The sequence below is a fragment of the Somniosus microcephalus genome, chromosome 5, assembly GCF_052327205.1.
Source record: "Somniosus microcephalus isolate GS21.2 chromosome 5, FLI_Smic_1.0, whole genome shotgun sequence".
Taxonomy (NCBI): domain Eukaryota; kingdom Metazoa; phylum Chordata; class Chondrichthyes; order Squaliformes; family Somniosidae; genus Somniosus; species Somniosus microcephalus.
This window is the reverse complement of record NC_140991.1, coordinates 18133597-18151415: the sequence shown is the minus strand read 5'-3', so window position 1 is coordinate 18151415 and position 17819 is coordinate 18133597. Positions and strand designations below refer to the sequence as shown.

At 48.6% G+C, this 17819-nt stretch overlaps 1 protein-coding gene across 3 annotated transcripts in view; it reads right to left on the bottom strand.

The window, feature by feature from the left end:
* The window catches only part of vill (villin-like), a 198020-nt gene that overhangs the window by 59341 nt on the left and 120860 nt on the right, over nucleotides 1–17819 (bottom strand). For all 3 annotated transcript variants that reach the window (XM_085987391.1, XM_085987390.1, XM_085987388.1), the window contains exons 3-4: nucleotides 7452–7526; nucleotides 5770–5966 (exon numbers count right to left, since the gene is read on the bottom strand). In XM_085987391.1, coding sequence (XP_085843517.1) covers nucleotides 5770–5966; nucleotides 7452–7526 — 272 coding nt within the window. The remainder of the gene's footprint in view (nucleotides 1–5769; nucleotides 5967–7451; nucleotides 7527–17819) is intronic.

Below are 17819 nucleotides of genomic sequence, written 5' to 3'. Positions count from 1 at the left end.
GCGGTCTGGTTCAGCCTTAGGCAGTTGCCACGGAGACAGTGAAGGGCCAAGGGCCTACAGAGCTAGGCTTTTCCTCAGCCAATGTCCAGCAGGGGTCGCTGAATACCAACCAGCAGTGGGAGCCCACTGATGTCGTTAACTCTCCTAACCCAGGGGTTGTGGGTGGCGGGGGTTGTGGGGGGTGGGGGGCGGGGTACTGAGGCGAATTGTCATTATTGCTGCACTGGTTGAGATCAACGAACACAGCACAGACTGTGGATGGGAAATACGAATATTAGGGCCTATAATTAAGGGAATTTCTTTGCCCCGACTGTTTTTCCCAACCCCCACCCACCCCCCTCCTCTCCTAGTCACGAAGAGGGGGTAAACAGAGAAGGTTAAAGGGAGATTTAATAGAATGGTACCAGTGATGAGGGAATTCAACTATGTGGAGAGATTGAAGAAGCTGGGATTGTTCTCCTTACAGCAGGGAAGGTTAAGGGGAGATTTAATAGAGGAATTAAAATGATGAGGGGTTTTAATAGTGTAAATAGGGATAAACCGTTTACACTGGCAGGATGGTCAGTAACCAGAGGACACTGATTTAAAATGCAGGTACAGCAAGCAATTAGGAAAGCAAATGGTTTGTTGGCCTTTATTACAAGAGGATTTGGGAATAAGAGTAAAGACGTCTTACTGCAATTATATAGGGCCCTGGTGAGACCACACCTGGAGTATTGTGTACAGTTTTGGTCTCCTTACCTAAGGAAGGATATACTTGCCATAGAGTGAGTGCAACGAAGGTTCACCAGACTGATTCCTGGGATGGGGGGGTTGTCCTATGAGGAGAGATTGAGTAGACTAGGCCTATATTCTCTAGAGTTTAGAAGAATGAGAGGTGATCTCATTGAAACATACAAAATTCTTACAGGGCTTGACAGGGTAGATGCAGGGAGGATGTTTCCCCTGGCTGGAGAGTCTAGAACCAGGGGTCACAGTCTAAGAATAAGGGGTCGGACATTTAGGACTGAGATGAGGAGAAATTTCTTCACTCAGAGGGTGGTGAATCTTTGGAATTCTCTACCCCAGAGGGCTGTGGAGGCTCAGTCGTTGAGTATATTTATGACAGAGATCGACAGATTTTTGGATATTAAGGGAATCAAGGGATATGGGGATAGTGCGGGAAAGTGGAGATGAGGTAGAAGATCAGCCATGATCTTATTGAATGGCGGAGCAGGCTTGAAGGGCCAAGTGGCCTATTGCTGCTCCTATTACTTATGTTCTTATGTTCTTAAGATAATTGGCAACAGAACCAGAGAGGAGATGAGGATACATTTTGTTTTACACACCGAGTGGTTGTGATCTGGAATGCGCTGCCTGAAAGGGCAGTGGGAGCGGCCCAGACTCACTGGCAGTAGAGGCAGCGAGAGCGGCCCTGGGTGGAGACCGAGCGCAGTGACTGAGTGCGGTTTAAACAGAGTGCTGCGAGTTGGGAATTGGTTCTTACTTTACACCAAGGAAAGAGTCTGAGAGCGGGAGCAGTCAAACAACAACAACTGCGAAACCGCTGAAGTGACGTCACAACCAGGGAAGGAGCGGATTGGTAAGTAGGACCTGGTGAGTATTCCTGTAGTCCAGTCGTTAAAGTCAAAGTAAGGTCTCTAGTTTAGAGTAAGCAGTGTGTAAAGTGAAGCAAGGTCCCTAGTGTATTTAATATTCTTTAATTTAAAGGAAGTAAAGGGATTAAATTAAGGATAGGACATGGCAGGGCAGCTCGGCAGCTTGGAGTGCTCCTCCTGTGCTATGTGGGAAGTCAGGGACACTTTAGGTGTCCAGGGTGAACACGTGTGCAGGAAGTGTCTCCAGCTGCAGCTACTCGAAATCTGCATTTCGGAGCTGGAGCTGCGGCTGGAGTCACTGTGGAGCATCCGCGAAGCTGAGATCTTCGTGGATAGCACGTTTAATGAGGTGGTCACACCGCAGGTAAAGAGTGCACAGGCAGACAGGAAATGGGTGACTGCCAGACAGAGTAAAAGAACTAGGAAGGTAGTGCAGGAGTCCCCTGGGTCCATCTCCCTCTCCAACAGATTTTCCATTTTGGATACTGCTGGGGGAGATGGTTTCTCAGGGGAATGCAGCAAGAGCCAAGTCTGTGGCACTACGAGTGGCTCAGCTGCACAGGAGGGGAGGAAAAAGAGTGGGAGAGCAATAGTGATAGGGGATTGTATTGTAAGGGGAACAGATAGACGTTTCTGTGGCCGCAGACGTGACTCCAGGATGGTATGTTGCCTCCCTGGTGCCAGGGTCAAGGATGTCACTGAACGGCTGCAGGGCATTCTGAAGGGGGAGGGCGAACAGTCAGAGGTCGTAGTTCACATTGGTACCAACGACATGCGTAGAAAGAGGGATGAGGTCCTGCAACAAGAATTTAGGGAGCTAGGTAGCAGATTAAAAAGCAGGACCTCAAAGGTTGTAATCTCTGGATTACTCCCGGTGCCACATGCTAGTGAGTATAGGAATAGGAGGATAGAGCAGATGAATGCGTGGCTAAAGAGTTGGTGCAGGATGGAGGGCTTTAGTTTCCTGGATCACTGGGTCTGCTTCTGGGGAAGGTGGGACCTGTACAAGTCGGACGGGTTGCACCTGAACCGGAACGGGACCAACATCCTTGCGGGGAGGTTTGCTAGTGCTGTTGCGGGGGGTTTAAACTAGCTTGGCAGGAGGATGGGATACAGAGTGGAGCTATAGTAGGGGGTGATGCACAGCCAAATATAGAGGAAAAAACAAGTCAGCCTGGAAGGCAGGGCAAATATGTAACGGCACAAGGGAGTATGGTAAGGCTGGATGGCATTTATTCTAATGCAAGGAGTCTTGCGAGTAAGGCAGATGAATTAAAGGTGTTGATGAACACATGGGAGTATGATATTGTTGCTATCACAGAGACATGGTTGAGGGAGGGGCAGGACTGGCAACTCAATATTCCGAGGTATAGAATCTTCAGGCGAGACAGAGGGAGGTGTAAAAGAGGAGGGGGTGTCGCAATATTAATCACGGAGTCAATTACTGCTGTAAGGAGGGATGATATCTTAGCAGGTTCCTCTAATGAGGCCATATGGGTAGAAATTAAAAACAAAAAGGGGGCCAGCACTTTGCTGGGAGTGTACTATAGGCCCCCAAACAGTCAGGGGGAGATAGAGGAACGGATATGTAGGCAAATCTCAGAGAAGTGTAGAAATAATAGGGTAATAATAGTAGGGGATTTCAACTTCCCCAATATTAACTGGGATAGTCAGAGTGTGAAAGGCTTAGAGGGTGCGGAATTCTTAAAGTGCATCCAGGAGAGCTTTTTGAGCCAGCATGTAGAAAGTCAAACAAGAGAGGGGGCAGTACTGGACCTAATTCTAGGGAATGTAGCCGGGCAAGTGGTAGATGTGTCAGTAGGAGAGCATTTTGGTGACAGTGACCATCATTTGGTGAAATCTAAGGTAGTCATGGAAAAGGACAAAGATGGACCGGAAATAAAGATTCTAAATTGGGGGAAGGTCGATTTTAATATGATAAGGAACGATCTGGCCAAAATGGACTGGGATCAGATACTTGTAGGAAAATCCACATCAGAGCAATGGGAGTCTTTCAGAAAGGAAATAGAGAGAGTACAACGCCAACATGTTCCCGTAAAGGTCAAGGGTGGGACCAACAAACCCAGGGAAGCCTGGATGTCAAGGGATATACAAGAATGGATTAGGAAAAAAAGGGAGGCTTTTGGCAGATACAAAGGACTAAAAACAGTGGAAGCCCTAGAGGAGTATAGAAAGTGCAGGGGGGTACTTAAAAAAGAAATTAGGAGGGCGAAGAGGGGGCATGAAAAAACACTGGCGGGCAAAATAAAGGAAAATCCCAAGGTGTTTTATAAGTATATTAAGGGCAAGAGGACAACCAGGGAAAGAGTAGGGCCCATTAGGGACCAAAGTGGCAATCTGTGTGTAGAGCCGGAAGATGTAGGTGAGGTTTTAAATGAATATTTTGCATCTGTGTTCACTATGGAGAAGTGTGATGTAGGCATAGAAATCAGGCAGGGGGATTGTGATATACTTGAACAAATTAGTATTGAGAGGGAGGAGGTACAAGCGGTTTTAGCGGGCTTAAAAGTAGATAAATCCCCAAGCCCTGACAGGATGTATCCCAGGCTGCTGTGTGAGGCAAGGGAGGAGATTGCAGGGCTCTGACACAAATTTTCAGAACCTCTCTGGCCATAGGGGAGGTGCCAGAGGACTGGAGAACAGCTAACATAGCACCATTGTTCAAGAAGGGTAGTAGGGATAAACTAGGGAATTACAGGCCAGTGAGCCTAGCATCAGTGGTAGGGAAATTATTGGAAAAAATTCTGAGGGACAGAATTAGTCTCCACTTGGAGAGGTAGGGATTAATCAAGGAGAGTCGGCATGGGTTTGTCAGGGGAAGATCATGTCTGACCAATTTGATTGAATTTTTTCGAGGGGGTGACTAGGTGTGTGGATGAGGGTAGTGCAGTTGATGTAGTCTACATGGACTTCAGTAAGGCTTTTGACAAAGTCCCACATGGGAGACTGGTCAAGAAGGTAAGAGCCCATGGGATCCAGGGCAATTTGGCACATTGGATCCAAAATTGGCTTAGTGGCAGGAGGCAGAGGGTGATGGACGAAGGTTGTTTCTGTGACTGGAAGCCTGTGTCCAATGGTGTACCGCAGGGATCGGTGCTGGGTTCTTTGCTGTTTATAGTGTACATTAATGATTTAGATATGAATGTAGGAGGTATGATCAGTAAGTTCGCAGATGACACAAAAATTGGTGGAGTGGTAAATAACGAGGAGGGAAGCCTCAGGCTACAGGACGATATAGACGGGTTGGTCAGATGGGCAGAACAGTGGCAAATGGAATTTAACCCTGAAAAGTGTGAGGTGATGCATTTTGGGAGGACAAACAAGGTAAGGGAATAATCAATGAATGGTAGGATCCTAGGAAGGACAGAGGATCAGAGGGACCTTGGTGTGCATGTACATGGATCCCTGAAGGCAGCAGGACAGGCAGATAAGGTGGTTAAAAGGGCATATGGGATACTTGCCTTCATTAGCCAAGGCATAGAATATAAGAGCAGGGAGGTTATGATGGAGCTGTACAAAACACTAGTTAGACCACAGCTGGAATACTGTGTGCAGTTCTGGTCGCCATACTATAGGAAGGATGTGATTGCATTGGAGAGGGTGCAGAGGAGATTCACCAGGATGTTACCTGGGCTGGAGCGCTTCAGCTATGAAGAGAGACTGGACAGGCTGGGGTTGTTTTCCTTAGAGCAGAGAAGGCTGAGGGGGGACCTGATTGAGGTGTACAAAATTATATGGGGCATAGATAGGGTAGATAGAAAGGAACGTTTCCCCTTAGTAGAGGGGTCAATAACCAGGGGGCATAGTTTCACGGTAAGGGGCAGGAGGTTTAGAGGGGATTTGAGGAAAAACTTTTTCACCCAGAGGGTGGTTGGAATCTGGAACTCACTGCCTGAAAGGGTGGTAGAGGCAGGAACCCTCACAACATTCAAGAAGCATTTAGATGAGCACTTGAAACGCCATAGCATACAAGGCTACGGACCAAGTGCTGGAAAATGGGATTAGAATAGACAGGGTTTGATGGCTGGCGCGGGTACGGTGGGCCGAAGGGCCTCTTTCTGTGCTGTACGATTCAAAGAAGAAAAAAACACAATTGCAGGCAAGAAGCTGCAGGTCAACAGGACGAGGCCCTTTTGTCAATTTTACTTACAAGATGCCAGACTTGAAGTAACTTTTGAACTCCGCAGACTCGTAACCCTGGGTCTCCCGGTACTGGGTGGGGCCTCCCCCGAGGTAATCGTCCAGCTGGGTGATGTACATTGCCGCAGCCCCCTGCTCATCCTGAGACGACTCGTTCCCAATCCAGTAATGGAGGGCTTGGGACGTCCCCCTCGCCGTCTTACTAACCTGCGCGGAGAAACATTCAGTTTAATTATTTTTTTCCTTTCAACATCAACTTATATTTATATAGCACCCTTAATGTAGTAAAAACATCTCAAGGCGCTTCACAGGAGCAATTATCAGACAAAAATTTGACACCGAGTCACATATTAGGACAGGTGACAAAAGCTTGGTCAAACAGATAGTTTCTAAGGAGCATCTTAAAGAAGACGAGAGAGGAGGAGGGGCAGAGAGGTTTAGCGAGGGAATTCCAGAGCTTAGGGCCTAGGCAGTTGAAAGTACAGCCTCCAACGATTAAAATCAGGGATGCTCAAGAGGCCAGAATTGGAGGAACGCTGAGATCTCGGAGGGTTGTAGGGCTGGAGGAGGTTACAGAGATCTCGGAGGGTTGTAGGGCTGGAGGAGGTTACAGAGATCTCGGAGGGTTGTAGGGCTGGAGGAGGTTACAGAGATCTCGGAGGGTTGTAGGGCTGGAGGAGGTTACAGAGATCTCGGAGGGTTGTAGGGCTGGAGGAGGTTACAGAGATCTCGGAGGGTTGTAGGGCTGGAGGAGGTTACAGCGATCTCGGATGGTTGTGGGGCTGGAGGAGGTTACAGAGATCTCGGAGGGTTGTAGGGCTGGAGGAGGTTACAGAGATCTCGGAGGGTGTTAGGACTGGAGGAGGTTACAGAGATCTCGGAGGGTTGTACGGCTGGAGGAGGTTACAGAGATCTCGGAGGGTTTTAGGACTGGAGGAGGTTACAGAGATCTCGGAGGGTTGTAGGGCTGGAGGAGGTTACAGAGATCTCAGAGGGTTGTGGGGCTGGAGGAGGTTACAGAGATCTCGGAGGGTTGTCAGGCTGGAGGAGGTTACAGAGATCTCGGAGGGTTGTGAGGCTGGAGGAGGTTACAGAGATCTCAGAGGGTTGTAGGGCTGGAGGAGGTTACAGAGATCTCGGAGGGTTGTGAGGCTGGAGGAGGTTACAGAGATCTCGGAGGGTTGTAGGGCTGGAGGAGGTTACAGAGATCTCGGAGGGTTGTGGGGCTGGAGGAGGTTACAGAGATCTCGGAGGGTTGTAGGGCTGGAGGAGGTTACAGTGATCTCGGAGGGTTGTGGGGCTGGAGGAGGTTACAGAGATCTCGGAAGGTTGTAGAGCTGGAGGAGGTTACAGAGATAGGGAAGGGTGAGGCCACGGAGGGATTTGAAAACAAGGATGGGAATTTTAAAATTGAGGTGTTGCCAGACCAGGAGCCAATGAGCTGGACCCCTGAAATTAATCAAAATTCTTTGTTTTTTTTTATATTTCTTTCCTCACAGGTTCCTCTCCAACTCAGACCCTCCTCCAATGAGGACGGGGAGGGAGGGATCAGTGACTTCCATTCAATCTTCTCTCCGGACTAGCCCGCGCTGAGATACATCTAGCTGGTCGGAAGGGGTTGCACCCTGGTCTTATTGTTAATACATCATATTAAAACCAGTTTTCCCCGCGATTCCTCCCTCTCGTACTTACGAACAGTATCAGGTAACAGTCGCCTTCGAAGAAACTCCCGTAAGCCTTCGGAGGGACAGGGACCACCTCCATTTTCTGTAAAAGATTCATGAGACAACGTTAAGAGAGTCAGGGCGATGAAATCAGCGGAGAGTCTCCCAGTCATTCAACGTTGGCTGTTTGTCAGACGAGGTGCTTGTGTCAGCAACATCTCAGCAAAGGTCTCTCATGTCGTATTATTAGATCTATCGATGCTACTCAGCTCACCGCTCCACTGAATCCTCCTCCCTTCTTCCATAAGAACATAAGAAATAGGAGCAGGAATAGGCCACTTGGCCCCTCGAGCCTGCCCCGCCATTCAATAAGATTGACATGAATCAGTCATTCATGAATTAATACTGAGCGGCCTACGGGTGGCGCTGTCCAGGGAGAGTATAAATACTCGGGCACGGGCCCAGCTTGCGCAGGACATTCTTAACAGGAACTAGTGAAGGACACAACTAGACCTCCATGTTGTAAAACAGTTGATTAAAGCTTTGTTTAACGCTTAGACCAAGTGCCTAGTAGTTTTTTTACGTCAAAGATCATGGCTGATCTTGGGCTCAAAGCCACTTCCGCGCCCGCTCCCCATAACCCTTCACTCCCTTATCTACAGTCCCAAAATACTTTCTGATACCCTCCTCCTCCTCATCCCGCAATATTCTCATTTTGCATTTAAGACTCATCTCCCAAACAAATTCATTCTTGCTCGACTAAGAATGAAGTTGCATTGAGCTAGCGCCCATCGCATCCTCAGATAGTTTACACAGCCTCTATTAAATGTCCTCGGAGCCCGCTCTGCTCCAGTGCATCTCCAGTCTCAGTCCATGTTCCTTCAGTGGTGAAGATGGATATGTGAACCAGACTGGACACCCCCCAACCCCCGGCACCGCCCCTCCCAGTCTGTGCTGATCCCAGCGACACTACAATTAGCCTCAAAAGAACAGGAGGAGGCCAGGCAGAGAAGGTTAAGGGGAGATTTGACGGAGGTGTTCAAAATCATGAACGGTCTTGGTAGAGTCAATAAGGAGAAACTGCTTCCAGTGGCAGGAGGGTCGGTAAGCAGAGGGCACAGATTAAAGGTGATTGGCAAAAAGAACCAGAGGCGGCAACAGGAAACATTCTTTTTACGCAGCGAGTGGTTGTGATCTGGAATGCGCTGCCTGACAGGGCGGTGGAAGCAGATTCAATAGTAACTTTCAAAAGGGGAATTGGATAAACACTTGAAGGGAAAAGAATTTGCAGGGCTACGGGGAAAGTGCGGGGGACTGGGATTAATTGGAGAGCTCTACCAAAGGCGTGATGGGCCGAATGGCCTCCTTCTGTACTGTATGATTCTATTCGCAATATATATTAATGATCTAGATGAGGGAACTAGATGTAATATCTCCAAGTTTGCAGATGACACAAAGCTGGGTGGGCGTGTGTGCTGTGAGGAGGATGCCGAGAAACTCCAGGATGATTTGGACAGGTTGGGTGATTGGGCAGATGCATGGCAGATGCAGTATAACGTGGATAAATGCGAGGTTATCCACTTTGGTGGCAAAAACAGGAAGGCAGATTATTATCTGAACGACAATAGATTGGGAAAAGAGGAAGTGCAATGAGACCTGGGTGTCCTTGTGCACCAGTCGCTGAAGGTAAGCATGCAGGTGCAGCAGGCAGTTAAGAAGGCAAATGGTATGTTGGCCTTCGTAGCGAGAGGGTTCGAGTACAGGAACAAGAATGTCTTGCTGCAGTTGTACAGGGCCTTGGTGAGACCACACCTTGAGTATTGTGTGCAGTTTTGGTCGCCTCATCTGAGGAAGGATGTTCTTGCCATGGAGGGAGTGCAGCGAAGATTCACCAGACTGATACCTGGGATGGCAGGAATGACGTATGAGGAGAGATTGGGTCGATTGGGCTTATACTTGCTGGAATTTAGAAGAATGAGAGGGGATCTCATTGAAACTTATAAAATTCTAACAGGACTAGACGGACTAGATGCAGGAAGGATGTACCCGATGGCCGGGGAGTCCAGAACCAGGGGTCACAGTCTAAGGATAAGGGGTAAGCCATTTAGGACAGAGATGAGGAGGAATTTCTTCACCCAGCGAGTGGTGAACCTGTGGAATTCTCTACCACAGAAGGCAGTTGAGGCCAATTCATTAAATATATTCAAGAAGGAGTTAGATATATTTCTTAAGGCTAAAGGGATCAAGGGATATGGGGAGAAGGCAGGGACAGGGTACTGAATTTGGATGATCAGCCATGATCTCATTGAATGGCGGAGTAGGCTCGAGGGGCCGAATGGCCTACTCCTGCTTCTATCTTCTACGTTTCTATGTCTATGATTCAGCCCCTCGTGCTTATTCCGCCATTCAATTAAATCATGGCTGTATCTTAACTCCATTTACCCTACTCTGGGCTATAGCTGTGGTTGTGTGGGTGGGTGGGGGGGGGGTCGTCCAGGTTCCCCGCTTCTGATCACTACCTAGGCGTCCTTGTAGGAATGTGAATGTCTGTGGATATCGCATGAGGACCGGATCAAGCATGGCTCGAAACTGCTCCTTCACATACGAAGACTGGCCACTTGAGGGTGCTGTGGCTGGGGTGGGGGGTGGGGGGCGGGGGGTAGGTGGGATGGGGGAGGGGGAGTACTGGAGGAAGACCAGTGCGTCAATGGGGGAGAAATTCGGTATCGCCCCGTTTGGGGCGCAATTATCGGCCGGGCGCAATGTTTAGCGTCTGGCGCTAATTATCGCCTCCGACTACAAACTTGGTTTCTATCACCTCTGGAGGTGATTGGAGCGCTAAATCAGGCGCTACACACCTCTTTAAGGCGCTAACACCGAGGAGCGAGGCACTACCTCAGAGTGCTGGTGAAGCTCATGTGATGTCAGTCAGCAAGTGAACACAGACACACTGGCTCCGGCCAGTTCTTAAAGTTCTTAAATTAATTAAAGGGTAAGTCATGGCAAGACAGCTCGGCCCCGTGTGTGCGGGAAGTGTATCCAGCTGCAGCTACTGACAGACCGCATTGCGGCGCTGGAGCTGCGAATGGATACATACTGGAGCATTCGCGATGCTGAGGACATCGTGGATAGCACGTTTAGGGAGTTGGTCACACCACAGGTAAAGGCTGCACAGGCAGGAAGGGAATGGGTGACCACCAGGCAGAGTAGTAGGCGCAGGCAGGTAGTGCAGGGGTCCCCTGTGGCCATCCCCCTCTCAAACAGATATACCAATTTGGATATTGTTGAGGGAGATGGCTTATCGGGAGAAGGCAGCAGCAGCCAACTTCCTGGCACCGTGGGTGGTTCTGCTGCACAGCACGGGAGGAAAAAGAGCGGGAGAGCTATAGTGATAGTGGATTCTATTGTAAGGGGAATAGATAGGCTTTTCTGCGGCCACAAACGAGACTCCAGGATGGTATGTTGCCTCCCTGGTGCAAGGGTCAAGGATGTCTCGGGGCGGCTGCAGGGCATTCTGCAGGGGGAGGGTGAACAGGCAGTTGTCGTGGTGCATATAGGTACCAACGATATAGGTAAAAACCGCGATGAGGTCCTAAAAGCTGAATATAAGGAGTTAGGAGGTAAATTACAAAATAGGACCTCAAAGGTAGTAATCTTAGGATTGCTACCAGTGCCACGTGCTAGTCAGAGTAGAAATAGAAGGATATTTCAGATGAATACGTGGCTAGAGGAATGGTGCAAGGGGGAGGGATTCAAATTCCTGGGACATTGGAACCGGTTGTGGGGGAGGTGGGACCAGTACAAACTGGACGGTTTGCACCTGGGCAGGACATGGACCGATGTCCTAGGGGGAGTATTTGCTAGTGCTGTTGGGGAGGGTTTAAACTAAAATGGCAGGGGGTTGGGAAACTGTGCAGGGAGACAGAGGAAAGGGAAGCAAGGAGAAAAGCAAAAGTGGCAGTCAGAGAAATCAAGGGTTTAAATCAAACATGGCCACAGTAAATAATAATTCTAAAAGGTCTAAGAGTGTTAAAAAAACAAGCCTGAAGGCTTTGTGTCTTAAGGTGAGGAGCATTCGTAATAAGGTGGATGAATTAGCTGTGCAAATAGATGTAAACGGATATGATATAATTGGGGTTACGGAGACATGGCTGGGAACTCAACATCCAGGGGTATTCAATATTCAGGAAAGACAGGCAAAAAGGAAAAGGAGTTGTGGTAGCATTGCTAGTTAAAGAGGAGATTAACACAATAGTAAGGAAGGATATTAGCTCTGATGATGTGGAATCTGTATGGGTAAAGCTGAGAAATACCAATGGGCAGAAAACGTTAGTGGAAATTGTATACAGACCCTCAAACAGTAATGCTGAGGCCGGTGATGGCATTAAACGGGAAATTAGAGACGCGTGCAAAAGGGCACAGCAGTTATCATGGGTGACTTTAATCTACATATAGATTGGGCTAACCAAATTTGTAACAATACTGTGGAGGAGGAATTCCTGGAGTGTATACGGGATGGTTTCCTGGACCAATATGTCGAGGAACCAACTAGAGATCAGGCCATCTTAGACTGGTTATTATGTAATGAGAAAGGATTAATTAGCAATCTTGTTGTGCGAGGCCCCTTGGGGCGAAGCGATCATAATATGATAGAATTCTTCATTAAGATGGAGAGTGAAGTATTTGACTCAGAGACTAGGTTCCTGAATTTAAATAAAGGAAACTATGATGGTATGAGGCGCGAGTTGGCTAGGATGGATTGGGGAATGTTACTTAAAGGGTTGACGGTGGATAGGCAATGGCAAACATTTAAAGATTGCATGGATGAACTATAGAATTTGTTCATCCCTTTTTGGCATAAAAATAAAACAAAGAAGGTGACTCAACCATGGCTAACAAGGGAAATTAGGGATAGCATAAAATCCAAGGGAAGGACATATAAATTGGCCAGAAAAATCAGCAAACCTGAGGATTGGGAGCAGTTTAGGATTCAGCAAAGGAGGACAAAGGGATTAATTAAGAGGGGGGAAATAGAGTATGAGAGTAAGCTTGCAGGGAACATAAAAACTGACTGTAAAAGCTTCTATAGATATATAAAGAGAAAAAGATTGGTGAAGTCAAGCATAGGTCCCTTGCAGTCAGAATCAGGGGAATTTATAATGGGGAACAAAGAAATGGCAGACCAATTAAATACATACTTTGGTTCTGTCTTCACAAAGGAGGACACAAATAACCTCCCAGAGACGTCGGGGAACATAGGGTCTAATGAGAGGGAGGAACTGAATGAAATCAGTATTTGTAGGGAAATGGTGTTAGGGAAATTGATGGGATTGAAGGCCAATAAATCCCCAGGGCCTGATAATCTACACCCTCGGGTACTTAAGGAAGTGGCCCTAGAAATAGTAGATGCATTGCTGATCATCTTCCAAAATTCTATAGACTCTGGAACAGTTCCCATGGATTGGAGGGTAGCTAATGTAACCCCACTATTCAAAAAAGGTGGTAGAGAGAAAACGGGGAATTATAGACCAGTAAGCCTGACATCGGTACTGGGGAAAATGCTAGAGTCCATTATAAAAGATGTAATAGCAGAGCACTTGGAAAACAATGACGGGATCGGACAAAGTCAACATGGATTTACAAAAGGTAAATCGTGCTTGACTAATCTACTGGAATTTTTTGAGGATGTAACTTGTAGAATAGATGAGGGAGAACCAGTGGATGTGGTGTATTTGGTCTTTCAGAAGGCTTTCGATAAAGTCCCGCATAAGAGATTAGTGTGTAAAGTTAAAGCACATGGGATTGGGGGTAAGGTACTGACTTGGATAGAGAACTGGTTGGCAGAGAGGAAGCAAGGAGTTGGAATAAAGGGGTCTTTTTCTGAGTGGCAGGCAGTGACTAGTGGGGTACCACAGGGATTGGTGCTAGGACCCCAGCTATTCACAATATATATTAATGATCTAGATGAGGGAACTAGATGTAATATCTCCAAGTTTGCAGACGACACAAAGCTGGGTGGGCGTGTGTGCTGTGAGGATGCTGAGAAACTCCAGTATGATTTGAACAGGTTGGGTGATTGGGCAGATGCATGGCTGATGCAGTATAATGTGGATAAATGCGAAGTTATCCACTTTGGTGGCAAAAACAGGAAGGCAGATTATTATCTGAACGGCAATAGATTGGGAGAAAGGGAAGTGCGACAAGACCTAGGTGTCCTTGTGCACCAGTCGCTGAAGGTAAGCATGCAGGTGCAGCAGACGGTTAAGAAGGCAAATGGTATGTTGGCCTTCAGAGCGAGAGGATTCGAGTACAGGAGCAAGGATGTCTTGCTGCAGTTGTACAGGGCCTTGGTGAGACCACACCTTGAGTATTGTGTGCAGTTTTGGTTGCCATATCTGAGGAAGGGTGTTCTTGCCATGGAGGGAGTGCAGTGAAGATTCACCAGACCAGAACCAGGGGTCACAGTCTAAGGATAAGGGGTAAGCCATTTCGGACAGAGATGAGGAGGAATTTCTTCACCCAGAGAGTGGTGAACCTGTGGAATTCTTTACCACAAAAGGCAGTTGAGGCCAATTCATTAAATGTATTCAAGAAGCAGTTGGATATATTTCTTGAGGCTAAAGGGATCAAGGGATACGGGGAGAAAGCAGGGACAGGGTACTGAACTTGGATGATCAGCCAGGATCTCATTAAATGGCAGAGCAGGCTCGAGGGGCCGAATGGCCTACTCCTGCTCCTATCTTCTATGTTTCTATGTTAAAGGGGCGGGTCGATCTTGCTCTCCTTCCACACCCTGCTCATTGCAGCCTTGAATCTCGGCCTGGAGAGACCTGTACATCAAATCTGCTGGAAAGAACAATGGAGAGGCCCAGGAAAGAGCTCAGAGTGCAACCCTCATAGTCTCTTCTAAATCGATGCAAGGAAAATCAAATCAAAATGCACCTGCAAAGTGCTGCTCAGTACCCAAAACTCCTTCACACAGCGTTGAATCTCTCCAGAAGTCTCTCTCTCAGAATGCATGGTGCAAAAATGTCACCGACAAAAAGAGGCCTTTAAATAGCGCTCCCCCAGTTCCTTCCCGACTGCAAAACGCTCCCCTCAACCTGTCGCTGCTATCGGCAGGAGGTAAGGTAGGGGGTGCCACTCAGTATCCGGTCTGGGGCGCTACCGGGGAGTTGCATGCTCGACTGACGTCACGATCTGCGGGCGCAGGAGATCATGGCGGTAGAGTTTAGCGCCACCGCAAAATGTCTGGTCAATTTCGCGAGCAGCGCAAACATCGCCGCACCCGGGCGCTAGTTGCTTTGCACCCCATTAGCACGAGGGCGCTAATGGGAGGTGCAAAGCAATCGAATTTTTCCCCCAATGTCTTTGGGAGAGGAGGAAAGAAAACTGCAGGGGAAAAGGAGCGGGCGAGGGGAAATGTCCTTGTTTTGGAAAGAGAAAGAGCCTGGAAGAGCAGCACGTTATCACTCCCCAACTCAACATTTTCTTTATTCGTTTATGGGATCAGGGCGTCGGTGGCAAGGCCAGCATTTATTGCTCATCCCTAGTTGCCCTTGAGAAGGTGGTGGTGAGCCGCCCTCTTGAACCGCTGCAGTCCGTGTGGTGAAGGTACTCCCACAGTGCCGTTAGGGAGGGAGTTCCAGGATTTAGACCCAGCGACGATGAAGGAACGACGATATATTTCTAAGTCAGGATGGTGTGTGACTTGGAGGGGAACTTGGAGGTGGTGGTGTTCCCATGTCTCTGCTGCCCTTGTCCTTCTAGGTGGAAGAGGTCGCGGGTTTGGGAGGTTCTGCCGAAGAAGCCTTGGCGAGTTGCTGCAGTGCATCTTGTAGATGGTACACACTGCAGCCACGGTGTGCCGGTGGTGGAGGGAGTGAATGTTTAAGGTGGTGGATGGGGTGCCAATCAAGCGGACTACCCTGCCCACACTCACATTCTGTGCCCACACACCAGCAGTGGTTATTTGGATGGTGCCCTAGAGAGAGGAGAAGGGGGCCAGGATAGAACAAAAAGATTTGATCAGGAGTTCCAGAACTTGTGACTGGCTAAAAAAGAGACTCCAGCCTCGGTGCATGTCCCACTTAAAGGGCCACCGCCTGCATCGAAAAGGTTTTCCCGACGCGCTTCCTCATTTCACAAGATATTTATGGGTAAGGGAGGCCAGTCGGCCCATCCATCCAGAATGACCCTAAAGTCCACCCCCTCAGTTAGTTGTTAAATTAATTTGGTTTGTCTTTCATTACACCTGCGACGTGCCTTGGGGCGATTTACTACATTAAAGGCGCTGTATAAAGGCAAGTTGTTGTTGTTCTTAAGTGATTCTGGAATTTTTCACCTTCACTGCCTGCGAGTCCGTTCCGTGTGTTTCTAGAATCTTACAGCACAGGAGGAGGCCATTCGGCCCATCGTACCAGTGCTGCCTCTTTGAAAGAGCCACCCAAATTAGGTCACTCTTTGCGAGAAGAAGGATTAAATTGCGTTTAAGATGATTAAAGGATTTGAAAGGATAGGTAGAGAGAGAAGCTACTTCCTATGGGGGGCCCAGAACAACGGCGGGGGGGCGGAATCTTAAAATTAGAGCCAGGCCGTTCAGGGGTGATGTCAGGAAGCACTGCTTCACACAAAGGGTGGTGGAAATCTGGAACTCCCCCCCCCGCCAAAAGAAAGAAAGACTTGCATTTCTATAGCGCCTTTCACGACCACCGAACGTCTCAAAGCGCTTTGCAGCCAATGAAGTACTTTTGAAGTGGAGTCACTGTGGTAATGTGGGAGCTGTTGAGGCTGGGGGTCAATTGAAAAATTTCAAAACTGAGATTGGTAGATTTTTGTTGGGTAAGGGTATTAACGGTTACGGAACCAAGGTGGGTAGATGGAGTTAAGATACAGATCAGCCGCGATCTAAATGAACGGTGGAACAGGCTCGAGGGGCTGAATGGCCTCCTCCTGTTCCTATGTTCCTAAATTTAATGAAATTTAAGGATTAAATTAAATTTTAAACATCAGTCCCAAATTCGCCTTCTTTACAAACACACATTGGTTACAACAACAACAACTTACATTTATATAGGGCCTTTAACGTAGTAAAACGTCCCAAGGCGTGTCACAGGAGCGATTAGCAAACAAAATCGACGCCAAGCCGCATGAGGAGATATTCAGGCAGGTGACCAAAAGCTTGGTCAAAGAGGTCGGTTTTAAGGAGCGTCTTAAAGGAGGAAAGAGAGGTGGAGAGGTTTAGGGAGGGAATTCCAGAGCTCAGGGCCCAGGCAGCTGAAGGCACGGCTGCCAATGGTGGAGCAATTAAAATCGGGGATGCTCAAGAGGCTGGAATTAGAGGAGCGCAGAGATCTCGGAGGGTTGTGGGGCTGGAGGAGATTACAGAGACAGGAATTGGCCGAGGCCCTGGAGGGATTTGAAAACACGTGATCACGTCAGCGTGATAAATCAGCACACAAAACCGAACTGAAAGGCTCGCGACTAGCTCGGGATGTTTAAACACTCGGACCACTCCTCCACTGTCTCTCCCATTCCCTGCGCTGGTTCGCATTCAGCTGCTTATCTACACGACGTCTGTTTAGTACACGTAACACTTCCCCCCCCCCACCACCACCACCACCCCCCACACAATCCCCCCACCCCCACCACAACTCCTCCTACTCGCCCGTCCACCCCACCCCCCCCGTTCCTGTGTCTGAATCCCAGCCAATAACCCAGCTGGTAAGATTTGAAGAGAAAGTCCAGCCGGTTTTATTGCTGACTGCTTTTACCCCAGCTGATGACACTCTCCCCTGCTATCGCCCGGACCCAGCTCAAGAGGAGAAACTCCAGCACGGAGTAGAAATATACCTCTTTTAATCTGTTCTCGGAACTCGGGAAGTAATGCGAGGCTGGCAAGTCCGTGTTTATTGCCCATCCCTCATTGCCCTGAGGTGGTGTCAATTGGGCCTTAATCTGAAGCGATTGTTTGGTTTAGAGGCCACTTCAAGGGCATTAAGAGCCAACCACACAGCATGGGACTGGGAGTCACGTGTGGGCCTGACTGGGTAAGGAGTGGCACGTTCTCTTTCCCTGAAGGGTATGGGACTGGGAGTCACGTGTGGGCCTGACTGGGTAAGGAGTGGCACGTTCTCTTTCCCTGAAGGGTATGGGACTGGGAGTCACGTGTGGGCCTGACTGGGTAAGGAGTGGCATGTTCTCTTTCCCTGAAGGGTATGGGACTGGGAGTCACGTGTGGGCCTGACTGGGTAAGGAGTGGCATGTTCTCTTTCCCTGAAGGGTATGGGACTGGGAGTCACGTGTGGGCCAGACTGGGTAAGGAGTGGCACGTTCTCTTTCCCTGAAGGGTATGGGACTGGGAGTCACGTGGGCCAGACTGGGTAAGGAGTGGCAC